Genomic DNA, 24,485 nt, shown 5'->3' with positions numbered 1-24,485 from the left:
AAACTACAATAAATCTACTAAGGTTGAAAAATAAAGACAAGAAAATAAAGTAGGGCTCAAATCTATAAATGTAAAAGTAAATTAAGCCAGGTTAGGACAATCCTAGGCCAATCAAAGAGATGGAAGGCTCCAGGTTCTAATACAGTCTCATCAGAAGCATTTGAAAATATTTCTATAGTAGGTCTGACAGTACCATTCTCATACAGCTTCTACCCATTTTCAATTACTTTGCTCTTCCCAGACTCCTAAAATAACATTCTAATGAAAAAAATCAAAAGAGTTCCTAGAGAACCTGCAATTATCAATCGGCCTAATAACCTCACATACAAAATGTAAACTACTGTAAATTAATTCTACTTCCTATTGAAGACTTGGTCGAGGAAAGGAAACACCAACTTGTCAGGAGTCTTCCCTAATAAGCCATAGTGATATCACACAGAACAGTGGAACATACTGCAGAGAGTACCTGAAATAGGACGCATATGTTCTATAAGTAGAGTAGAGTCTTGTAATTTGTCACACCCTTTTAAACTTGGTAATTAGAATTTCACATGGATTTGATTATTAATTTTCTGCTATTCCACATATATGTAAATCGCCAAACCTGTTGGGCAAAATCACAGCATTTTGAACACAAGGTCTTTATCTCAAATCAAACAGTTTAGCCGATTTTACGGTGCATTCATACCATGATGCATACAATGTCTTAGGGACTAAAAATGCTAAATGTATCATTTTGCAGTCTAGTTTAGAAGAATAGTTACAAATTTGCTCTTCAGAAATTAGGAAGTTGAATCCATATTGGAATATAAAAATTCACATTAGTCTAAATTCTTACCCAAGTTTCTCCCAAGGCTTGAGGGCTGTGGTAAGCGTGAGGATGCTGATGTCACAACTGCTGGGGAATTAGTCTTTTTAAGGCTTGGAGGTTTGTACTGAAAATAAAAATCAAGATATAACTAGGTAATAATAATTATTTCTTTATTGGTTTTTTTACACTTACAACATATGACACGTAACATGTAATTACATCGCATTTGTACATACAGGGGTAAGAGATACACATATAAAGCAAAAAAGCAGAAGTACTCTCCATTATTTGAGATTAAATATATCTTGTTGTACTTTCTGGGTTAGCAGGCTGAATGGAATTTAACACTCCTCACCAGATTTCCAAAATGTAAAATGAAGCAAATCACAACCTGATGGCATTAAAAGCTGTATTGCATTATTCAAATATATATATATTACCTACTGGCGGTCACCAGTAGGTAGTTATAGTTAGGACCTAGTTTCCATAGGAAATCAGCAACATTCTATTGGGAATAACTTTGGCGCCGGTTGATGAGTCTCCGCGAATTTCTCAAAGAAGATGCCCCGCTCTGCTCCGCTCCTTCCCTGAAAGTCTTGGGAAGATTCGTCAAGCGGGGGCCGAGAAAAAAGGGGGGTCCCAAAACGTGTTTTCCCCATGTTAATTTCGATAGGACCTTTAGACACGGCTACAGCTCGAACCGCTGAACGGAATTACACCAAATTTGGGAAAATTGTAGGGTCTGGTACGCAGATCATACTTTTGTTTAAATGGTGTAAATCCCTTCAGTAGTTGCTGAGAAAATTAAAGTTGAAATCAATTATATATCTATAAGCGCGCACCGTGCGCACACCTTGCCGTGCACGAGCTTCATGCTGATTGGCTGCTTCTGTCTGTCAACACTCCAAAACAGAAATTGATGGCAGCCATCTTGTGCCTCAGTAGACTGAGGCACAAGAAAGCTGAAAAAAAAGGGTAGAACTTAAAAAGGGGGCGGGGTAGAAGCACCCTGACCCCCTAGGCCTGCTCAGGGGGTCCCACAGGGTCATCAGGGATGTCATCTGAGATGTCATCAGTGATGTCACTGACCATGTCATGAGTGATATAATATGTGACATCATCAGCAGTGCATTGCGGGCGCGCAAGTTATAGTTAGCTGAAGTAACTATAACAGGGGAATTTCATAGGTTTTGTATGAGTAAAATGACCTGCTAACTATAACTGGTGGGAAACCTAGGGTTTTTCCAGTGAATGAATGAATGAATAAATATATATATATATATATATATATATATATATATATATATATATATATATATATATAAAAACAGACAAATAGCGAACCAACAACGAGAAAACATGAAATTTAGAGAATGTGAAAATGCTTTTAGAGTACTAAAATATGATACCCATCCTCCTATTGTCTTTACCGTCTCCCGTTTTTTAAATGGAATGTGGTTAAAACGCAGAACCTTTTTAAATACATAAACTGTGACTCATTTATTTTATGAATTGAAATGTATTCTTTTGATAGCTATGTTGAATGATTTAATCTGAATTTTAAATGGCTTGTTTTTATACTTGTAAATATGAATGTATATATATGATTGACTGTAACAGCAACAGAATCAACGGTGATTATTACTGGAATGTATTCTTTTTATGTATTTATTATCTTGTACTTTTATGGTCCTTTGAGACCGAAATAAAGTTATCAAAAGAAAAAAGAAAATAAATTTACCACAAAAAGTTTTAGTTGTCTCAATTTTATGCTGAAGGATCAAGTGCACCATGAGGAACATGGAATTACTGACATCTGTTTTTTAACTCTATGAAACAAAAGTAATACATGCAAATACGTGGGTTGAAGTAGCACACCTGAATCAAGTTGGTGAAGGAACAGAAGACTGCCAAACATTAAGCACAGCAGGTACACCAGACTAGTCCATTTGAACTGTCGAGTCCCATAGATGTGTTTCTGTAGACCAATGTATCCGAAGAAGCAATAACCAAAAGGTTGATGAAATTTATATAGCATTATGTCCGGAGTGATCCGCATCCACTAAGGCGGATGGTTAAAGGTGTGGAGAAGACCAGAGAGGACATTCCTATCACATTTTGTCTGAAAGCAAAGACTTAATAGCCTCTGCATTGTTTCTTTTTTTTGTCTTTTGATAGCAGGACATAAGGCACAGCAGTGGCACAAGTGGTGCGGCAGAGGGTGGAGAGCTGTGGGGGATGGTGGTAAATAACAAAAAAAAAGCAAAGCAAAATCCTGCAGCCATCTCGGGGTTCTTCTACTCCGGTCCAGACTCTGATTCCTCATGGGCTGGTGCACACTGAGCAGTCTCCTAGACTCCAATCAAGACATTGCTCTCATACTGGTAATACAGCTGCGGTGTGAATGGTCTGAGCCGTGCAGGTTTGACAATAACTCAGGTCCTAGGAGTCTGTGCCTCTTCTCTACCTGGCTGTGCAGCACAGCTTGGGTGGAGAGAGATCTAGGTGCACATGACAGTTTTGACAGCCTTAGACAGACGGCCAAACCGTCATGCACACTTACAGTGTGCACTACTACGCCCCTGCTGTCATCATGGCCCGTCCACCTTAGACTTGGCTGGCTCTAGGTGGAAAGAAAAATAAAATTATTATAACACTGTTTTCTTATCATTTTAATTTTCTCACTTCCCTCAGCTGGCTCTCAGCAGAGGGTGGCAACGTTTCTCCGCCATATCAGAGGAACCGGTAAGGATTAAGGAACGGATGGATGGGTGTAAGGGTTGGACTACATCTGTGCAGAACTAAAGTTCTATCAGCACAGTTTTTGAAGTTGAAACCCTTTCCACACCATGGAGTCTGTAAGTCTTCTAAACTACATACATTCCCTCCTACAGGTGAAGAGTTTCCACAATAAGACGTAACAGGGGAATTCTTATACTGAATGTAGTTTTACTGCAGTTTTCTTTTAAGCAAATCCAATATTTAGGGGGAAGTTTCTGCCTCTTTATTTGCAAATCTACAAAAACGCTGCAAATGTGCAAATGCCAAAACGTTTATTTAGTCCCACCAGTTCAGTCACACTTCATGAACTTTACCTATAAGCAGCACAATAAGGAACTTCAAAGTGTAACCAGCTAATCATCCTGGATTAAAACTATCTGCACTGAATGGAAAACTGAGGTAGCAGATTACAGGACATAAACCATGAAGAGAGGCAAGGCAGAAAATACAATGATTGGTATCTGCTGCCTTTCAATAACACTGGTGAACATTTACAGGCCTGGATCATCATCGCTACGTATTTGCAAAGCTAGCACGTGATGGTGTAAGGTTGACTCTCTAAAGGTATGGACAAATACAAATTCTGTCAAGCAATCCAGAAGTTATTTAAGATCAATTAATGGTACCTCCAACTACCACCACCACCTGGCTGGCGATAAGATCTCTGAGGTCTGTACAAACATGAAAAAAACATAAAACTACAAATAAAGGTGAAAATGAAGCTACATTTTGCATTTCATGCAATAGTGGTCGAATGTTGGCAACTCAACTTTATGAAAAGAAATCACTAAATTAGTGAAGTACTCCACAAAGGTTCTTCCTGGTTAGGAAGGGACTACACCCTACACTGAACATAGTTATTGACTGACGGAATTTTGTTTTTATTTTTATTCATTTTTATATGAGTGTTAACCGCATGCGCGCTAGCGCAATTCCGCTCCTGTGCTGAGTTTTTTAAAACCGCACTTTACGTGACGAGCTGGGCTCGTCATCAGCGTGCGAGGAGGCTACGCCATGACGAGCCCAGCTCGTCATGAGCGTGGAAGGGGTTAAAAAGTACTGTGTGCCTTGTATCCACCACCTCAGAATATTGTAAATGTGAGGCAGAGGTTTCTACAGAACTGTTTAAGAGAAGCACAAATTCAATTGGATGGGAGGTGTGACTTCTGTATTATATTTCTTGTTTATTGACCTGTTATTGGCTTTTAACCCGTTGCCCGCGGCCGGAATTCCGCTCCTTTGAGGAACATTCTGATCGCGGGCGTGGTCATGACGGCCGGGAGCAGTCATCAGCACACGAGCACTGTGTGCCATGACGGCTCCCGGCCGTCATCAGCATGGAAGGGGTTAAACGCGATTGTTTTATTTAGTATTTATTTATTTCCTTATTTTTGCCTATTAAGCACATATACACACCCATATGCATCTTGGCTCTAATATATCTATGACTGATTCAACATCACCGAATGATTCACAGACACCTAACTTGTGGACTAACATAAGAAACAGCAACGTTTTTAGAAGTTTCCTAAACTCTAGCAGCGATGCTCCTCTGTAGGAAGCTGGCTCTATATATACACTATACCAGAGTGAGGTATAGTGGGCACAGAGTCCAGTGGAACCCCAAAGGTAGGCAGAGGGAAAGTTAGATAAAACCTTACTCTCTGTTTGTGGTAGTATGGTCGAGCAGTAAGGCAGTATCAGAGGACAGTGTTAAGCATGTGTTGTACCCACTCAATCTGCAAATGATTTTACACACTCAAAGAATTGTTACAGTTTGAATTACTGGTAAAGTAATACTGTGAAATGCTGTACATATACTATGCATCGACTTTGCACAAAAAAAAAGGTAAGTTACTTTTATGTTACTTTTGAGATTACTTTTTCTACTCAGTGCGATATGCCTAGATATCACACTGGGACATTTCCTAGAGAAAAGGTAAGTAAAATCAGTTTTGCACAATTGTTATTTTTCAGGTTTCCATACAAATCAACTCCACACAGAACATTTTCCTACAATAAACAGTCAATAGGTTCCTATGGAGAGAAATGAAGTTAACGGTTACCAGGTAAGTAATCTGTCTTCAGAGTTAAACTTCTGTGGCTGGAACAAGGGTTCCCCCAGGGTCAAGGATGCACTCTTGTTACACCCCGAGTGGCACTAGGGCGGCCGGGTGTAGAATGCAGAGGCCCAATGTTATCTAAATAGGGATCGGGGGTCTCTGGTTGGTTGCTGCTGGCGAGTAGGCCACAAAGGTGTGGGGCTCAGGGCAAAGGGGGATCCGGTTTAGCATACAAAGTGCACCCGCAGCGGTGCAGCGTGCATGGGCTGTTTTGGCGTTGGTTGCCCTGTTTTCAAGGGGGATTTTGGGTTTTGGTTTTTAGCTGCAGGCTCTGTCCAGGAAGACTTCCAGGAGGAACCAACAGCTGGGCAGGTAAGTTGGAGGGCTCGGGAACGTAGGTGCACCTCGGGTTCCTTTCTCCAGGGCGCTGGATGCAGGGTTGTATTTTGAGGACACACACACACTTCCCTGGTCATAGTGCCCTGGGTGCCTGTGGCACCATTAACCAGGGGCTGACCTGTGGCCAGAGGTAACAATTGGGTTACGTTTGGGGAAAGAACACAAGCCCTGGGAACCTGATCAGGTCAGAGTGCATCAGTAGTCTGGCAAAAAGTGGGGATTACTGCAACAGAAACCAACTTTCCTACATTCTCCCAAAGTTGAAAAGGGAGACTATTCCATAGCCTATTCACTGCCTCAAAAAAGGCAGTGTGACCCAAAGTAACTCTTCAAATATCTCAGCGCAATGAGTAATGTTGATATCTAGTTCTAGGATACACTGACAATCCCCTAAAGAGGCCACAATTGCAAATACACAGTTTGGACCACTGCCTTGATTTGAGTTTGATGGTTGAGCCTTTCATCTAGAATAACATAAAAGGAGTTTGCACAGTTGATGACAATTTTGCCGTGATTGAAACCACAAGAGTTAATCCAGGATTGAACTGTGAAAGACAAATGCAAGGATGCGAAAGTGTTTTTAAAGGATATATTTTCGAAAAACGAGAGTTCATCAAGTTCTGGAACATTTGAACAATTTAAGATGTAGGACATTATTTGAAGAGGCAATCTTATGACAATTGTATATCATCTACATAAATATACTATGGATTACTGAGCAGGATTCCAAGGGGTTTTAGATAAAGAATGGAAATGGTCTAGGCCAGTATCAAACCTTGCGTGCCCACGGAGTCAAAAAACTGAATATCAAAGGCAAATGATGAATTTTATCTGCCGAGACTGCTTCATGAAGTAAAAGAAACCGAGTACCACTCTATTTGTTCCCATGCATGCACCGACTCATAAGGATCGTGGAATGTTTCACAGTATTAAATTCAGATCATATGTTGAGAAGAACAGGAAGACAAGACCTGCCAGCATCTGGGCATCGTCTACTATCAGGAGCAAGGAGATTTTAGTGCTGCACCTCTATCTGAACCCTGACTGGTATTCATTAAAAGATCACCATTAGAATTGTGTCGAGTAATTGTACAGTAACACAACTTGCCATAACTTTAGCAAGGGATGGAAGACCTTAGGCAGGAACCTCTATTGCTGTAGAAGGTTTGTACAATAAAGCAACTTGGACAATTCTGAGTCAGGCAGGGAACACTATCTGGCAAAAAAAGAGACTCCGTAGTTTGGTCCCACGACACATGAGCTGATGGAACAGGTCTTCAACAATAGTCCTCAAAACTGGGTCCATGAAAAGTTTGTAAGCTTTAACTTTACTAATCATTAGGTCTCGACCTGCCAATGCGCTTGCGCATTGCAGCTCGACACATATAAAGGTGCATCAGGAAAGATTACCAAGAGGGCTTTGGCAGGCGGATTACGCACCGTGCATGTGCTCCGTGCTTGCCATTTGCTCCCCGAGCCTCGGCATGTGCCTCGCATCATCCCATCAGACCCGCCACAGCAATGCCGAGAGCTTCAGATTTCAAAGGAATGCTCTCCCCCGCCCCCCCTCTGCGCAATGTCAGAGCTTGCCACTTAACGCGCTCCGCAGAATCAGCCCTCCTCCGAAGACTTGTTTACAGTGCACCAGCCTATCTCGTGCCCGCCGCATCAGACTTCAAAGAAAGGCTGCCGCTCCCCTGCCCGCCGCATCAGTCTTCGAAGGAATGCCCCCCCCGCCACAGCAATACGAAGAGCTTCTTTGGCTCTTTACGATCCTCGGCAGCGTCTCTTTCTGTGCTTTTTTTTCCCCCTCCGTCTCTGTACCGTCCCTCGCCGTTTCCCCATTCTACTACCCACTCCCTATTCACCCCTAGTGCCCCCGTCTTCTTCTAACTCCTCTGTCCCAGTTGTTAGACCTTCATAACACTTTCCCTTTACCGAGCCGCAGTGCTTCATTTTGGGTTTGTGCCTTTTCGATCTTTAGAGCGATTTCACTTTATCAACACCAGGCATTGTATCAGGTCGCCTCATGCTACAGTTCTGCCTAGTGTTCTTCTGTGTGTGGCTTCTTCCATTTTCATGGCGCTTTTGCTTTATTAACACCGGGCATTGGATTAAGTCAACTCATGCTACAGTTATGGCTGGTGTTCTACAGTGTGTGGCTTCTTCCTTTTTCATGTCGCTTCCATTTTAACACATCAAAGTGTGATCTGCTATGCTGCATATGTACATACCACCCATATCAACCAGGTGGAAACAGCCAAAGGCCACATCTACCAGTTAGTTCCTGGTTACTTTTACAGTCGCTGTCTTGTATGTACCTTCTCCTATCTCCATGGTGCGTTCACTTCGGCATGTCCCGTAGGTACATTCTTGTGTACCTGCCTTTGCGTTTAATCTTCTTGGCACTTTCACTTTGCCAAACCGCGGCGCTACATTTTTTGGTGTGGCTTCTTAGAACTAAACTGAGCTTTCGTCTTATCAGGGGAATGCATTGTTTGACATGTACTCCTGGTGCCGTTCTAGCTGGTGTTTTTTTTCTCAGCTATCTATATGCATTATTCTTAAACCCCAAGTGATATTAGCGTTATAGCATATCTAAATAGAATAGCTAGCATACTAGACAGGCAGGGGGAAACAGCCACTGGCCACATCTGCCTTATTGTTCTTAGTTGCTTTTTATTAATGCTCAGTTTTGACCTTAATTGGCCATGGACTTGCTCTGATCTCCGCAGACAGCTGCAGTATAAACTCTTTCTAACAGTGCTGCACCTATTTCACAAGACGAGCAGGTTTGGCTTTCGTGGTCGTGTCATTGCCCTAGCACCTCCATTTTCCTTTCTTGTCTCCCTCCACCTCCCTTCCAATCAGTGAGTGGGTTCCAGTGTTTTCGTCAGAGTAGGCAATAGTGGATGCGCACCTTTCTTTTTAAAAATGCGCCTGGTCTGACTTGCTCCACCCTCCACCCAACTCCACCCTCCACCTACCACCTCCCACCTCAACCTCCCACCCTCCAAAATGTACGAAATTACATTATAAATGTCAAAGAAAATCTTTTTTAAAAAAAATCCAACTCCACCCTCCAACTCCACCCTCCATCACTCGGGGACACCACTACATCACTCGGGGAAACCACCACAATACTCAGCCCGACCACATCATCACCACAACAGCACTGTCCTTGCTTGCTACCAACAAGCATTGCCAGGGTCAATAGGACTCGCATTAGGAAAGTGTAAGGTGTTGGCTTTGTGACTAACGATGCTATTAATTTATATATTTGCAAAGCCAACACATAATAAAAAAATGCATTGCAAATGTTTGTTTTTAATATGTCCTCTTTTAATACTGTACTGAGTGAAAATGGAGCCTGCTTGCCTTGAACTCGCATACAATATTTGATTCTCATGCGAGTCAGGAAGGAGAGGCAATGAATGTTGGCTAACTGACATCTAGACCAAAAATATAGCAAATTCTTTCAATTTGGCAGAAGGATCGTGTTACCCAAATGAGGTGGAAGAATTGTTCGCCACGCTAGATCAAAAAGTTATTTAGGGGGTTCTTGACTTCATTGCTAACAGATTTGATGCGAGTGGCCCCTGCACTGAAAATGCAACTCCTATATGGCCCTCTGGCCCAACAAGATGATCTACATTGGAAGGGGGAGAACTAAAAAGACTAGGTTTAGATCGTTTCCTTTTATTCAAGAAAGGAGCAGTATCAAAAAAGTTCATACACAGTTTAATAAAATCTGGAGAAGACATTAACTTTAATACTAATAGGAGAGAGATTGTTCATTCTTGGAGGTCAAAATGTTGACTATCCTAAAGGACGTTTGTTCCTTTTTAGATTGGTCAAATGATTTGCTGTACAATATGGTCTTCTAATGCTCTGTAATTTGGGTATCAATTTTAGGAAGCAGATGCCAAAGACTTCCCATGAAGGGTAGGCAACAGGTGAAGCAGTAGAGTACTGGTTTATTCTGGGCAGACTTTGGCAAATAAAATTGAATTTAACAAAGAAAGTAAGTTACAGTTGCTATTGTTTGCATTTCTATATAATACTACTGCGTTATATTTACATCTAGAAAGCATCTCTAACATTAAACCCTTTTTACCTGTGGTCGAGGAGCTGGTTTTGCTTTTGTGTCAGTAGCTAATTTGTTTTTATTAGTAATGCGGGCAGCCTGCTCCTTGCAGAAACTTATGTGCCTGTCAGCTGCATTCTCACTAAATCTTCTCTGGCAGTAAGGACACTGTACATAATCTGCAAAAAATAAAAAGTACACATCAGTAACCATAAAGAAATATATGAATAAATACAGAACAATGGCTAATGACGGAATATGTAAGCACACGTCTGCCATGTCTTTCCCCAAAGTTTCTAAGATCTGTTTTTCACATTTGAAATAGGTTGTACTTGGTCTTCATAGTTAATTTTCTACCTATGAAAGACTCCAAATTTATACCCCTTTTACTCACATATATGGGATTGCAAAGGTACCCCAGTTTTGTAAATTACTGATGAGCAGTCTGAAACAGTAGATATTTTTTCCAAAGAATTGGTTAAGAAAATTGCAAACCAGCCTTGAACAAAAAGGTTTCTTCTAAAAATGTTGGTGGCCAAGATGGCGGAGTGAGCGGACGCGTTTTGCTTGAGCTCCGTCCCCGCCGGGCCCATCACATTTACATCGCATTTACATAGCACCCGCATATTTGATATTTACCACCGGAGGCACCCCCCTGCAGAGGGGCATCGGTGATACCTCTGCGTTCTATGAAAAGTAGGCTGTCCCCATTCTGGAGAGAGGTGCTTTGGGCACGGGTCTCCCCTGATTGATCGCTGCGCCTCACTGTCTGGAGCAGGGGGCTCTTGGCTGCCCGTCTGAACCTACGTCCAGGCCCACATTGTTTCAGCGAGTAGGGCACTGGGCGCGACACCTCATCGAGCCTGGAAGTGCGGGAGAAGATCTAGGCCCGGGATGGCTAAACTGCGTAGCGAGAGTGCGGCTGGGTCTGAGTGGTGGATTCTGAGCGCTCCTTGGACTGTGACCCATCGTCTAGTGGTGAGGCTGCGGTGGGGCGAAAACCTACCCGAGAGTTCGCCGATTAGGAGCTTGGGTGTCACCTGGCCTCCGGGGGATGACTGCGGCGGCATCCCCCTGAGTTGACTATGACCGTTTGCCTCCTGGAGAGCTGCCGCCTGGGACATGACTGCGGTGGCCGGCGGAGAGTGGTGAGCAGAAGCGGGCCTAGAGCGCACTTAGCACAAGCCGCTGTGCAATTGCAATGCTACCACCGCAGGGGCGGTGCCACTGGAGAGAGCCTTGTGCTACCACCGCAGGGGCGGTGGCACTGGAGAGAGCAGCCTTGGGCAAAGGGCCACGCTACTGTGTCTCCCTGGCATATCGGTGCCCACTTACCTTTCACGGAGGCCCGCCTGCGGCAAATTTCGATTTTTGCCCGAGGTGAGGAGATCGAAGGAGGGCGGTGGAGCGCGACCTGCCCTATATCCCACAGCAGCATTTAGAGCTGGCAGCGGAGGTCCGAAGCCAGATTTGAGAGCCAACAAGACACAGTGGTTTTAGAGTGCGACCCTCATTGTTTCCCCGCTGTCTGCTGCTGGGATCGCCTGTTGCCCGGAGGTGGAAGTAGGCCGGAGGATATTGGATACTGCAAACTCGCAGAACTGGACATAGATCCTTCCCTGGGTCTGCACTTTAACTGGGAGAGCAATAAACCCCCTATCTGGGGAAGGAACAGGCTTGCGTTGCTTCTTAACTCTCAGAGTTGTGTTGTGAGCACTCAAGGCGCTGCTGACCTACCTCATTACAGCGGCTACCACACACGAGAGGGGCAAAAATAAGAAGGGACAAATCATGGCAACTGCCAAAAATAAGAAGGAGCAATCGGTGCAAAACCGCCATCAAAAGCCCACTGGGGATCCACAAAGCGCTAGGCAGGTTGCTGCTGAAGAGGGCGCTGAAGGTGCGGTTACCCGGGAGTTCTTGGAGTCCCTATTCGCATTGCAACGCAAAGACATTCTGGCCATAAAAACTGACCTATAAGCAGACCTGATAGAGGTTCGGAGGGATATTGATGCGGTGGGAGAGAGGATTCCACGACAGTCAGACAAAGAAATCGCGGCTCTCCAGCAAGAGGTTATACGGTTGGAAGATCAATAGCTCGATCTTCAGGCACACTCAGAAGACCTGGAGAATAGGAACAATGTCGGAGTTCACTCAGTCCCTACTGGCACAGGAGGTGAAGACCTAGAGAGATATGTTCAAGCATTGTTCCGGGGAATTTTGAATGCCCGGGCAGAGACCGCAGTTAAAATAGATCACTGTCACCAGGTGAGGCCACCTCGACAACCCATTCATCCCCCAGTTTGCATAAGCAACTTAAAAGTGAAGGAGGAGATTCTTAAAGAGGCTTGCTCCAACCAAACACTACAATTCAGAGATCACACGCCACAGCTCTTCCAAGATCTGGCGACCAGTACTCTTCAAAAGCTGAGAGACTTCCAACCTGTGTCCAATCATTTGAGATCAGCTGGAATAGGTCTTTGGGCCATCCGTTACGCATCATTTTTCGCTATGAAGGTAAATGTCAACAGCTCCGTACTCTAGCAGAGACCTGCAAACTGTTAAACCTAGATCTGGACAGCTTGACCTCACAGCCCTCAGTTACAGGGATTAGGGCTCAAGCCACATGCCAGCGGGACCCACGGTCTGGGTCGAGATTTGACCGCTTACACCGTGACCGTGCAACAATGGTCAATGAGCAATCTGCGGTGCTTCGAACACTCTCTGGTGCTGAAGGAGACTCTCTGGATTCTAATGACGGAGGAATTGATGGATGGGTGTGCTGCTCAGCAGGTTGATTACTTTAATGATGGGAGCTGTCCCTTGCTCTCTTGGCTGCCCGCATATTTCTTGCCCTCCCCCCCCTTTGGGATGGACAATATGTACTTTTTCCTCTTTGTTTCAATTCAGGTTACTGTTTTGTTTGAATTGTTTTTTGGGTGGGTAGGGATTTCTCTCTGGTGAGCCTTCTAGAATATCCCCTTCAGGTATGGTCTCTCATGGTATTCTCAGCTGGTCAGCACTTTTCTTGGCTTGCTCAAACTCAGTGGTACAATAGCCTAACCTATATAGAATCGCTATTTCCACCAGGTATATGGAGATTCAAATAGTCAGCCTCGATGTTCGCGGCCTTAACAACCCTGTTAAGCGGAAGGCAATACTCTTCTTACTTGAGCACTCCTGGGGTGATATTGGTCTTGTAGCAAGAGACTCGCCTACTCACAAAAGATACACAGGATGCATGCTAGAGGGTTTCTTTGTCAGTACTGGTCCCCCGGGAAGGGTAAGAGGGGTGGTGTGGCCATTTTGTTTTCCAAGAGCTTTAGGGGCAGGATGTTGGGCTCTCTGGCTGAGATTAAGGGCTGTCTGTAAGCTCTGAGGATACGGATGGGTACTTTTCACTGCACTGTAGCTTCAATCTACTCCCCTAACGAGCATCAAGAAGATTTCTTGATGGAAGCAATAGCCAACGTACTTAACACACCTTGTCTGCAGTAGTGGTGGGCAGAGACCTGAACTTAGTGATGGACTCGGAGATGGATGGTTCTGGCTTGAGGACGGGGGAGCGGGAGTCCTGTCTCCATCTGGTAGGGAGTGGCTTGAGGAATGTGGACTGAGTTGCCTGGCGCGGTCTGCAAACCAACGACCATGACTACACATATTAGTCTGCAGCACATAAATCCTACACTCACTTGGACCACTTTCTTATCCCTTCTGTTGCCTAGGAATGCACCCAGGCCTCCTCTAATGAAGCCTGTTCACTCTCTGATCACGCACATATCACTCGGACTATGTACATTTCATCCCCCGTACCTTCAAAAACATAGTGGCGCCGGAGAGATTCGATGCTGTCATCCCAGACACTTGTAAATATGCTACGGACCACACTGGCAGATTAAATTAAAACTCAATGATGATGGGTCCACTGCTTTGTCCTCGGTATGGGAGGCACTTCAACTGATTGCTTGCGGAGCGTTAATCGCTAAAGCTGCACACGAGAAGAAGTTAAGAAGGGCTAAAAGGGAGGAGCTCGAATCCAAAGTAAAGGAACTAGAGGTAATTTACAAATGCTCTGGAGCCCCTCAGATCTGGAGACAACTCGAGAAGGAACGGCTCCACCGCCGGTGCCTAGATTTAAATAGAGCTGAACATGCAGTAACGCGACTTAGGCATAAATACTTTGTGGGAACAAGAAGAGGGGGGGTCACATGCTAGCACATTATTTGCACAGCAAGCAACATACCCTATCAGTAAAAACAGTGCTGGGAGCCCAGGGGGTGGAGGTCACAGAGGATCTTGATATTGCAGATGCCTTTCAGGCTTATTACTCAGAATTATACTCTGCTGAGCCCCAACTTCACTCAGATCCACACGCCTATGTAAATGGGTCGATGGTCACCCCCTCCCATCTAGCGAGGCTGAAAATCTTGATGCTACTATACGTATTGAGAAAGTGATAGCTGCGATAGCCCGATTGAAGTCTTTGAAGGCGCCAGGATCTGATGGGTTCAACAAAGTCTTTTTTAAGACTTTTTGCACTGAGTTAGCTCCCTTTGCTTACTCGTTTGTTTAATTCATTTGCGGATACCGGTACACTTACCAAATCGATGCTATAAGCCTGGATTATCGTAATACCCAAGCCTGGTAAGGACCCCATATTTTGCTAAATTGACTGCTAAATGTTGATGCAAAGTTATTCGCTAGTATCCTTCCCCAGCGCCTAAACCCTCTGATGCCCGGCCTAGTGGATCTGGACCAGGCTGGACTTATTCCCAGTCGACAATGCGGGGACAATACTAAGTGGATCTGCCATCTAATCGCCAAGGTATAGCGGTCCCGCGAGGAGGCCTTGTTATTAGCTGTTGATGCCGAAAAGGCTTTCGACCAGGTACACTGGCCTTACTTTTTCGCTACTCTAGAACGCTGGGGCATTGGCATGCATTTCCGTAATTGGATTGAGAGTATACATAGCTACCCTAGCACCTCTGTCAAGGTGAACAGTGTACAATCTCGGAGTTTCGCAATTGTGAGAGGTACAAGGCAGGGCTACCCCCTCTCTCCGTTGCTCTTTGCTCTCTACATGGAGCCCTTCGCACAAAGACTTCAGAACAACCGTAACAAACAGGGCATTCCATTCGGAGCTGACGACATTTGATAAGTCATTATGCTGATGACATTATATTTTCCATCGCTCAACCCGACTTCTCTTCCAGCTATTGTGGCAGACCTGCATGCCTTGGCCGGGCATCTGGCTTTAAAATCAATGTGCAGAAGTCGCAAATACTTAACTTGACCGTGGGAACCCTACGGGCTCAGTTTGATTTTGACTGGCTGGCTGAGGAAATAACACACCTGGGACTGGTCTTCAATAAGAGCCTAGCAAAAACATCTGAAGCAAACTATTCTAAACAGCTCACACGCTTTCGAAAAGACTTGGTTCAATGGCAGTGCCTGGCGTTGCTGGGCAGGCTTGCTGCTGTTAATATGAATGTCTTATCAAGGGCACTATATATTTTCCAGACTCTTCCCCTTCTGCCGCCCTCTGGTGTGCTCCCTAACATCCAAAGGGAGATTGAGCATTTCATCTAGGGTACGGTTTCCCCTAGGCTGCAGAAAACTGTTGCAGTGCCCCAAAAGGGAAGGTGACCTTGCGTTGCCGAATGTAAACCTCTATTTTCAGGCGTCATTACTACGATACTTGGTGCAATGGACCCATCTGACAACCGAGAATCACTGGGTATTTATGGATTAGACGTTGCGGGGCACCATATATGGAGGGAGGTGTGGTTGCCTAGGTCTTCACATGCTTGGAGGCTTTACTCTTCACCGATAGCACAGCCAACTTTGCAGGTCTGGGGCAAGGTGGCCCGGTCAGCGAACGTCACAACTTTCCCGTTGCCTATGTCCACCATATTCTCAAATCCTGACTTTCTGCCTGGTATGGCGGAGAGGATAGACACACCATGGGTGAGCGATTGGGCAGCCTTTTTTACCATAACGGATATATCCCTTTTACACAACTTGCAGTTGATTACGACCTATCTTCCTCTGACCACTTTCTCCACACATAAATGTTACATTGGATATCGGGAGTTTCCACCCGTCCCCTGGCAGGCAGGCCAATGGGCCGAAAAGTGGCTATTTCTTAAGAAAGACAAACAAAAACTCCTTTCTGAAATATACTGGTTTATTTCCAGGGACATTGGCAAGGTCAGATCTGCAGGTCAGAGGTGGTGGGAGGTGAAAATTGGCCAGACACTATCAGACAAAGAGTGGGAGGACATTTTTCATAGGACCCATCATACTACACACAACATGGGTCATACTGAAACATCGTAAAAAATAATTTCATATTGGTATTACACGCCCTCCAGATTAACATGAGTGGAACTCCCAATGCGACGGACTATGCTGGCGAGGATGTGGGAGCAATGGCACTCTCCTTCATTTGCAATGGAATTGTCCAAAACTTACTAGATACTGGGATAAAACAATGGCTCGATATGTCAAAGAATCGATTTTTTGTTGCCTAAGCAGCATAAATACAACCTTAAATGAAACATAAGTCAGTCTCTTTGCTCTGCCACTCCTGTCCTGTAGTAAACTGAGTGGCATTCTTTACTTACTCTAGAATTTTCATTGTTTTTAAAACACAAATTATCAGGCGGAGCCGAATCCATGGTTACAGATTTGTGTAGGTTCTTAGAACACCTGGCTTGGTTAGCATTAACCACGTCTGATGTTAATTTCTCAAATCGCCAGACAGAAGTGTTGCAATTTAATTTTCCCTAAAATATAGCTACAATAAGTAACATGTTCCGGTCTGAATTTACTTGGTTCACAACGAAGGTGCCATGGCAGGCACAGTCAATGGCTTGGGTTCCTACTCTCGGTGAGACCATGATCTTCTCACGAGGCGGAAGCAGTGAGGTAAGTGAATTGAGTACTGCAGCGGAGTTCACTTGCATGACAGCTTGTACACAGGAGACGACCAGGGACTCTTCGGATCAGTCTAATACATCAGATGTTGCGCTGGACCCAGCTTTCCAATTTTAGTGGGCTGGCTTTTCTTTTCTGCACCAGTGCTTCTTTGACTGCGCGCAAGCCTACATGGGTATTTGCTTCCAAGCAGCAAGATGCTCCTGCTACTGGTCCTGCACACGGCAGCCATGACAGTAACAGCTTCCAGACACAGTAAAAAGTAGTATATGTTGGTCAGGAACAGAACCCCAGCATCATCAGGTTCACCTGACAGCCAAATAGTGCTAAGGAACTTTGTCAACATGTCGGTGGTATGGTTGGGAAAAGAGCAGCACTGTCAGAAGCTTCACTTTGCCATCATCTTTTTCCCTACTAAGAAAAGTTAAACAGAATTGCTCTCTTCATCATGTTAACCAGTGTGTTTATCTGGAATATCAGGTTCACCTACCTTTCAACCTTTTATGTTTGTCATATTTGTTTGTATCAATCTTGGAGAAACTGTTACATTCTACATCTATTTTGTTGGAGGATGTCTTCATAAAAAAAATTCAGGGGTTGAGAGTAGTTCCACTGTCAATATGTGGATGGACATATGAAACGTTTTGATGAAGTACACCTTAATTCGATTTACCTGATGCAAAGAGCAGTATTTTGTCAATACTGTGCTCTTTACACTTACATTATTATTTTAACCATAGGATCAATGTCAGTTTTGCTGGATTGCCAAAAGAATTTTGGGTCTTTGCTGTGGTTTTAATTCCCAGTACCTAATTTATGTTCAAAACGTTTACAGCCTATAAATACAATACTTGGTAAATGTATTATGCTGCCTACTGTCCAACAATCTTGAAATGCAGAAGAACTGGTGGATACATCACTGTCTTGTGCCAATGAGGAGATTTTAAGGTTATGGAAATGTGCAAAATATCAAGCTTTGAGTAGCTTCATGGTGATTCACTCATTGTATGAAAAAGTACTGCATTAATTAATATTTTACATGCATCACCATTTTAGCAGTGTTTGCAGAGTTTTGTGCTTCTATGAGTATCACCTCTTTCTGTTATTTTACTAATAAACTAAATATGATGTATTCAGATAGTTGTATGCATTCAAAGCTGATCATAGGATGATAATACAATTTCCTGCCTAAAAGAGATTATGTCCTCAATCAGGGTTATCCTTGTTGAAGATGCGTAAAGAGGTTCTGGAGAATAATTGTACTTACTGGTCCCCTTGAGGGTCAGACAGTTTATGAAGTACACTAAACGGTTCAATCAGTTTTCTTGGGGCACAACCCTGATAATGTTTACTATGCATACTGACTCTTACCATGTCTGGATCTCTACTTATAGAAGTTAACACTGATAAAGGAAAAAATTACTTCCCTCCCTAGAGACTTGAGAAAAACGTCTTTGGGAGAGTCTTCTACCAGTGCTGCTCCTTTTTTGTCTTATACCCTAGATGAAAGAATGTAATTTGAAGGAAGAGCCTCCAAGCCTCCCTTCGACAAGTTCGGCGGAGGCCACCCTGGTCCTTTTTCCTGACAATGTCAACCTTAACATCGTGACGAATCCCAGTGGCAGGCCTCTCAACATCAGAAATCATGAAATTATTGCCTATAATAATCATTTCTCCCAGCAGTCTTGAATCCTTCTAGACTGCAGTTTTCTCTTCAACAGTTATTCCTTTAGTGGCAAGGGGTGACTTTAAAGTAGATGGTGGACACCTCACAGCTGAATCAGTCTCAATCATGACCAATGGCATCAACAGCTAATGGTGATGATCTCGTTGCTCTAGTGACCAGTTCCAGAGTGGGTAACACAAATATTCTCAGACTGAGAAAAGTCTACCACTCATATAAATCTTTGAGATGGAATACAGGCCCAAACACAATATACTTCTAAGGGAGCTACACTTACGCCTACTCATCACCTGACATATCCCCATTCCTTGCTTAAATTGTTCTTGAATAGTGCTCATCGTGTGCTATGTTAAGACTATTTGTAGAGTGCACATCTTATACATGAGGGTAATCTGGTGTTAGACTCAGCCAGTTCAGTGTCTCGGTTAAGAGCCATTTCATCAGTTATGTGCAAAATTCAAGGACTGAAGAAGCGGCTCAGATGTGAAAGGGAAGGTTGTTTCGAGCATTGGTTGTGAGGTACAAAAATGAGCGTCCGTCAGATCAGGCTGATGTGAGCGAACATGAGATCAGCATTTCAAGGTTTTCTGATCAGGGCGTGGACGGTGATACAGCTATTAATGCAAGTATGGCCTAGGTTGTGGAAGGCTTTGTATAGAAGGGTGAGGAGCTTGAAGTGTGCATGTTTGTGGACAGAAAGCCAGTGGAGGGCATCCAGGTTGTGAGTTATGGGTGTGCAGGATAGGAGCCTTGTGGAATTTAGCCGCTGTGTATTGCATAACCTGAAGCCTCCTAGTCAGTTGGATGCTGATGCAGACAAATTCACTAGAGCAGTGGATATATTCTGATAGTGTAGATACACTCAGAATGACGTTTGGAGAGACACTATGCACAGGATATGAGAATCTTTAATAGATTATTTCTTGCTGCACAAAGAACATTTCATAAAAAGGGAAGACTTGGTGGCAATGTATCTTACTGCACATAGAGGGAAGAGAGGGCAAAGAAGAAAACCTCTCCCTTCAACTGCAGACACAAAATGTCACAATGTACCAAGAGGTGTCTGATGTCACTTCATAAAACATTCAGAAATTATTTTCAAATTAGAAAATAAGTAGAAGTGCAGATTGCAGTGCCCAGTATTCCAACATCACAGAGTGAAAAAAAATAAACTGGTCACTAACAGTGGAGAAGGTCATTATCTGGTGTAAAAGACCAGCACAATGTTAATCTATTGGAGACTAAGTTGACTATCTACTTTTTGTTTTTAAACGCCTTGTATTTTTACCTTCACCAGCTAAACATAGGATGTGTGTACTGTAGGTACCCTTTTCCTCATAATCAGAATGAGTTTGCTTTCTATAAAAGACCAGGAGTGGAAATGTTTTAGCACAACTTAACTTTTCACATACTGCAATTTAAAGAAAGAACCAGAGATCACAATAAAAAAAAAAAAAATCGCTGTCCTTGAATCTTTTCATGTCTCTTTTTGGAAACTGTATATGGCTGGTGCCAAAATCCCACTATTTGATTCACAGTGTTACCATTCATAGGTTATTTACCAATGTCTAAAATCTTGTCCAAATCGCTTTAGAAAATCCTACATTTAGTAAAAAAGCTTTTTCTTGGTAGTCCAATATGAAAATGAATGGGCATCATTAACACTTAAATATGAACAGTTTTTTTCCACTGACAGTTGATTTACCATCCTTTAAAACATCTCACTTCGTTTCATCTTTCTGTTGTTTCTCCTCACAACTGCTCACTCACACCGCAGACCCCTCCTCCCCTACCCCACCTCAGATGACAGCAGGGACACTGAGGTCACGAGCTATCCTACTAGGTGAGCAAGGCTCCTGACTGCTGGGTATATTGGGGTTTAAAGTCCTTATGTAACCTACAGGCTATTGTACATTTTGCCAACTGGTCCCAGTAAAGTCAGACAAGTAAACAAGTGGTTCTTTTGTTTTGTCTTGAGAGGTACCCTATAAACATCCTATGAGAAAGATTTTAAAAACTCATACCAGGATCGTATGAAGGTGGAGGCGGTGGAGGTAGCTCTCCTCCAACTTTCAAAATCTTATCCACTCCTTTAGCTGCTCGTATTGTTGCAATAAATTCTTCATGCTTCCGTCGCCAGTTGGATTGTTTCTTTGGAGGCTCTGGCTGCAAAGAACAATACCAATGAAAAGTCCACAAAAATATATAGTTCAAATAAATCACTTTGTATGGAATCCTTGACTCAGTCACATAAGAACATGGAGGTATGCAGAGGGTGCTTGAAAAATGTCTGGGTACAGTGTATAGTATGGTGGTGCCTAGCGACTTCCATTGTGTGGCTATGGCCTTATGCCAGCAGCAAAAGCAATGGAAATACTAGGAGAGCATAAGGAGATGTTTTTGATAAGTGTTCCCAGACATCATGCTGGGACCACACTGGGATAGGTTTCTGCCCCTGGATCAGCAAAGAGTCAGGCCTTCGTTTCTCACTCATACTTATAGTTATCAAAGAATATTCAAGGAAACCACAGATTTGCCTAACCATTGCAATACTAATTTACACTTCCCTAAATGTATTCATTTTCTATAGTAATGAAATGCTTTCACTCTTTCAATTGAATCTATTACAGAACCTCTGTAGAAGTCTAAGCAATGGGTTCTAATTGAAGTGTACAGTAAGAAGGGTTTGACACTGAATATTTAAATATTAAGGAAAGGTGAGGCTAATGACTACTGGTGGAATCCCTGACAATACAACACTATCTTATCCAAGTGATTTCTTTAAGCCATAATAGTGTATCAGAAACAGCACAATGTCAACTTAATAATGATAAAACATTAAAAAAAAAATACAGTACCAAATTAATTACCCGCATCTGAATCTATGTTGGCATTGGTAGCCTGACAAGTTGAGCAGTTTGTAAGGAAATATTTCCAGAAGCCACAGGGGTTGATTTAGTCATGTGCAATTCGAATCTATACCCTTAAAAATCTGACATCAGGAAAAAGTACCTTCCTCTTACGTTGGTCAGCGCTCAACTTAGATTGTGTTAAAGATCTTTTACTTCCCTCTGATTTCAAGTATTGGATGGGCCATTGCTCTAATCTGCGCAGGGGGGAATCTTTCGTGATTTAAGCAACCAATCTCTACATTATTTGTCAATGCAACTAACATATCTCCTTTAAAAACACAGAAACTGCATACTAATAATCCATATTATTAAGGAACAGTGAGAGATCAGAAACTTGGTAAAGAGAGCCTCCAAGACTAAGCTTCCGATTTTTTGGCAAAATAAAGAACAGAATGTATTTTTGTCAATCAAAAATTGTCATCATAATCAAAAGTGCAAACTACGTAGGCCTGTCCCATTATGACTTGAAAAGAGAGAAACACAAGCCTTTTCTTTCACAGACATAATACCCACATGAAATATTTTCTGCTGAAATAATGGCACAAACTTTGCAGTAGTTCTTGGTAGCTAGTCTATATCACATTGTTACAATGCATGCTTTATCGGGTTACAAAATCACTTTACTTTACTCAGAGATCTCCATTTCAAGACTTTGACTGGCAGCAAACCGCAGCCCTCTTAGCCTGAGCACATCAATGCATTTATGTGTTCAGAAAGAAATTCTGAGATCTGTTTACTTGGGACAGCCATCACAATATTGTAGAACCCTGGCACAGTAACGAATTCATTACAATTAATACCCATAAATTAAAAGTAGCTAGGATCTTCCACAAACACCCATGTACAAATCCAGCGTCTTTGACAGTTTAAAAACAGCTTCACTACATCGCATACCAACTCCATCTATTTTATCAAATACTTCTCGCTCCCATTTACATATCAAACACAAGTTTGCCCTTTGCAAAATGAAAAGTAGTTCCACGCTCTTCTTTCAGTTATAGCAAAGAACTGATTTAATATATGGTGTCATGGAAAATTGATCAGTGATGATTCTAAACTCTTTTGCGAGAACGCAAACTCCTTTGATATTTGTGAGAGTTGGCACTATATTTATAGGAAATAAGATAACAGAAAAACCAAGGCTAAGGTGGAAATGTTGGCTTCTCTGGACAGGATCCTGGAACCAGACAAACCCCCCTAGGCAGCTCACAAAAAGCGGCCGCAGGCTACGAAGGCCAGGTACACAACGGCAACCACACATACTCGCCCCCCCCCTCCCCCGTCGCTGCTCATTCCCCCTTTTCCTCTTCTTCCCACTTTCACTTGCCTCTTCTCGAGGGTAATACAATACTAAGCGTAACATGTCACGCCAAGCAACCGACCGTTAATTCTGTTTGTCACGCCTATTGTAACCCCAACGGCGTCTGGAATATACTTGTATTGCCCTCACTATATAGGTACTGTACTGTATATACAATAATCTTCTAATAAAATCCTTTGAACTAAAAAAAAAAACAGTATTCTCAGTCTAACTCACTGTCATTAAACCTTCTCTTATTCTTGTGATTTTGTACACTCATCTGTGCACTCGGTACAGGGTGTAAAGTGGTATTACTCTCTCGTCAGCACACTTCAGCAGCCACAGAGACCAGAGAACAAGAGTCCGATTCTTTTTGTCCAGGTATAGCCAAGTTCTCTAGATTAAAACAGGGATCCCACTGGCCACTCAGCACAAATTCCTGTTCTCATGAGAAAAACTTGCTAATAATACTTTCTAAATATCAAAGAGTTACATTTCTGATGTAGGTAAACTATTGATGGTGGCCTGATTCAATTTGGAAATTTATGAAAAAGAACAATAGCTCTATGCACTACTCTGCTTTTCGAGTCGGGGACTTTACAAACTATCTCAGGTACAGTTTCACATTACACTTTCACAACAGCTTACTTAAAAACATAAGAATTGCCATTTAAAAAAATCTCTAAATACAATCTGCACCTACAAATTAACTACAAACTACTTGATGGTTTATTCGTACACACCACGTTAAACTAGGTTAGCACATAAACTCTCTTTCATGTAGTTTTTACATACTTTAACAAGTAATATCAAGCACCGAGGCCCTAGTGAAACACATTAGGTTTCTAAATAAATTGTCTATTAATGAAATTCGACATAAGCACTGTGGGCCTTCAGGTGTCACACTAGTGTATTATACTTGTGATGTATAGACATTTACGCTCAACTTTTAGTAACCCCACTGCTTAGGAGCCACACTCAATTTAAACATTGGTACAACAACTGAAAAAGGTGCATGCAATATAGCAGATGTATCACTCAATTAAATCACTGGAAAAAGTTCCATACATAAAAATATCTAATAGTCAATTCAGTTGAGTTTAGTTCATCTTGAGTCTTGTAAATGAGTTCAAAGCCAACTTTATTAATTCTTTTAGCAAAGAAAAGTCAATCAGCCCAGCCAACGTGTTTCGTCACTTAGGATTTCATCAGGGCAGTAAGTTTAGAACATATACAATCAAAATGTAATAAATGTATGCAAGGAAAATGCTACTTACCAGTATGCATCTGTTCTTGGCATGCAGAGCTGTAGATTCGTATACTCTTGCATAGATCGCCATCTGGTGTTGGGCTCGGATGTTGGCACTTTGTTTTTGTCTTGTAAGAAGTTCTTTGTAGTCACAAGATAGGAGACTCCTCCTTGGGATCATAGTGCGCATGGGCATGGACTCCACCCTCAGATTGTTTTTTCCATAAAGGGTGATAGTGGAGTTTGAGAGAAACAGGAAA

The 24,485-nt window shown here is 42.8% G+C and overlaps 1 protein-coding gene across 2 annotated transcripts in view; it reads right to left on the bottom strand.

Moving 5' to 3' along the window:
* Positions 1–24,485, bottom strand: part of ZC2HC1A (zinc finger C2HC-type containing 1A) — a 275,323-nt gene that overhangs the window by 165,428 nt on the left and 85,410 nt on the right. For both annotated transcript variants that reach the window (XM_086965913.1, XM_086965914.1), the window contains exons 4-6: positions 20,789–20,930; positions 10,172–10,320; positions 839–935 (exon numbers count right to left, since the gene is read on the bottom strand). In XM_086965913.1, coding sequence (XP_086822039.1) covers positions 839–935; positions 10,172–10,320; positions 20,789–20,930 — 388 coding nt within the window. The remainder of the gene's footprint in view (positions 1–838; positions 936–10,171; positions 10,321–20,788; positions 20,931–24,485) is intronic.

The sequence above is a fragment of the Lissotriton vulgaris genome, chromosome 4_1 (genome assembly GCF_964263255.1).
Source record: "Lissotriton vulgaris chromosome 4_1, aLisVul1.2, whole genome shotgun sequence".
Taxonomy (NCBI): Eukaryota; Metazoa; Chordata; class Amphibia; order Caudata; family Salamandridae; genus Lissotriton; species Lissotriton vulgaris.
Note: the sequence above shows the minus strand (reverse complement) of the source record. Positions and strands in the feature narration are given on the sequence as shown.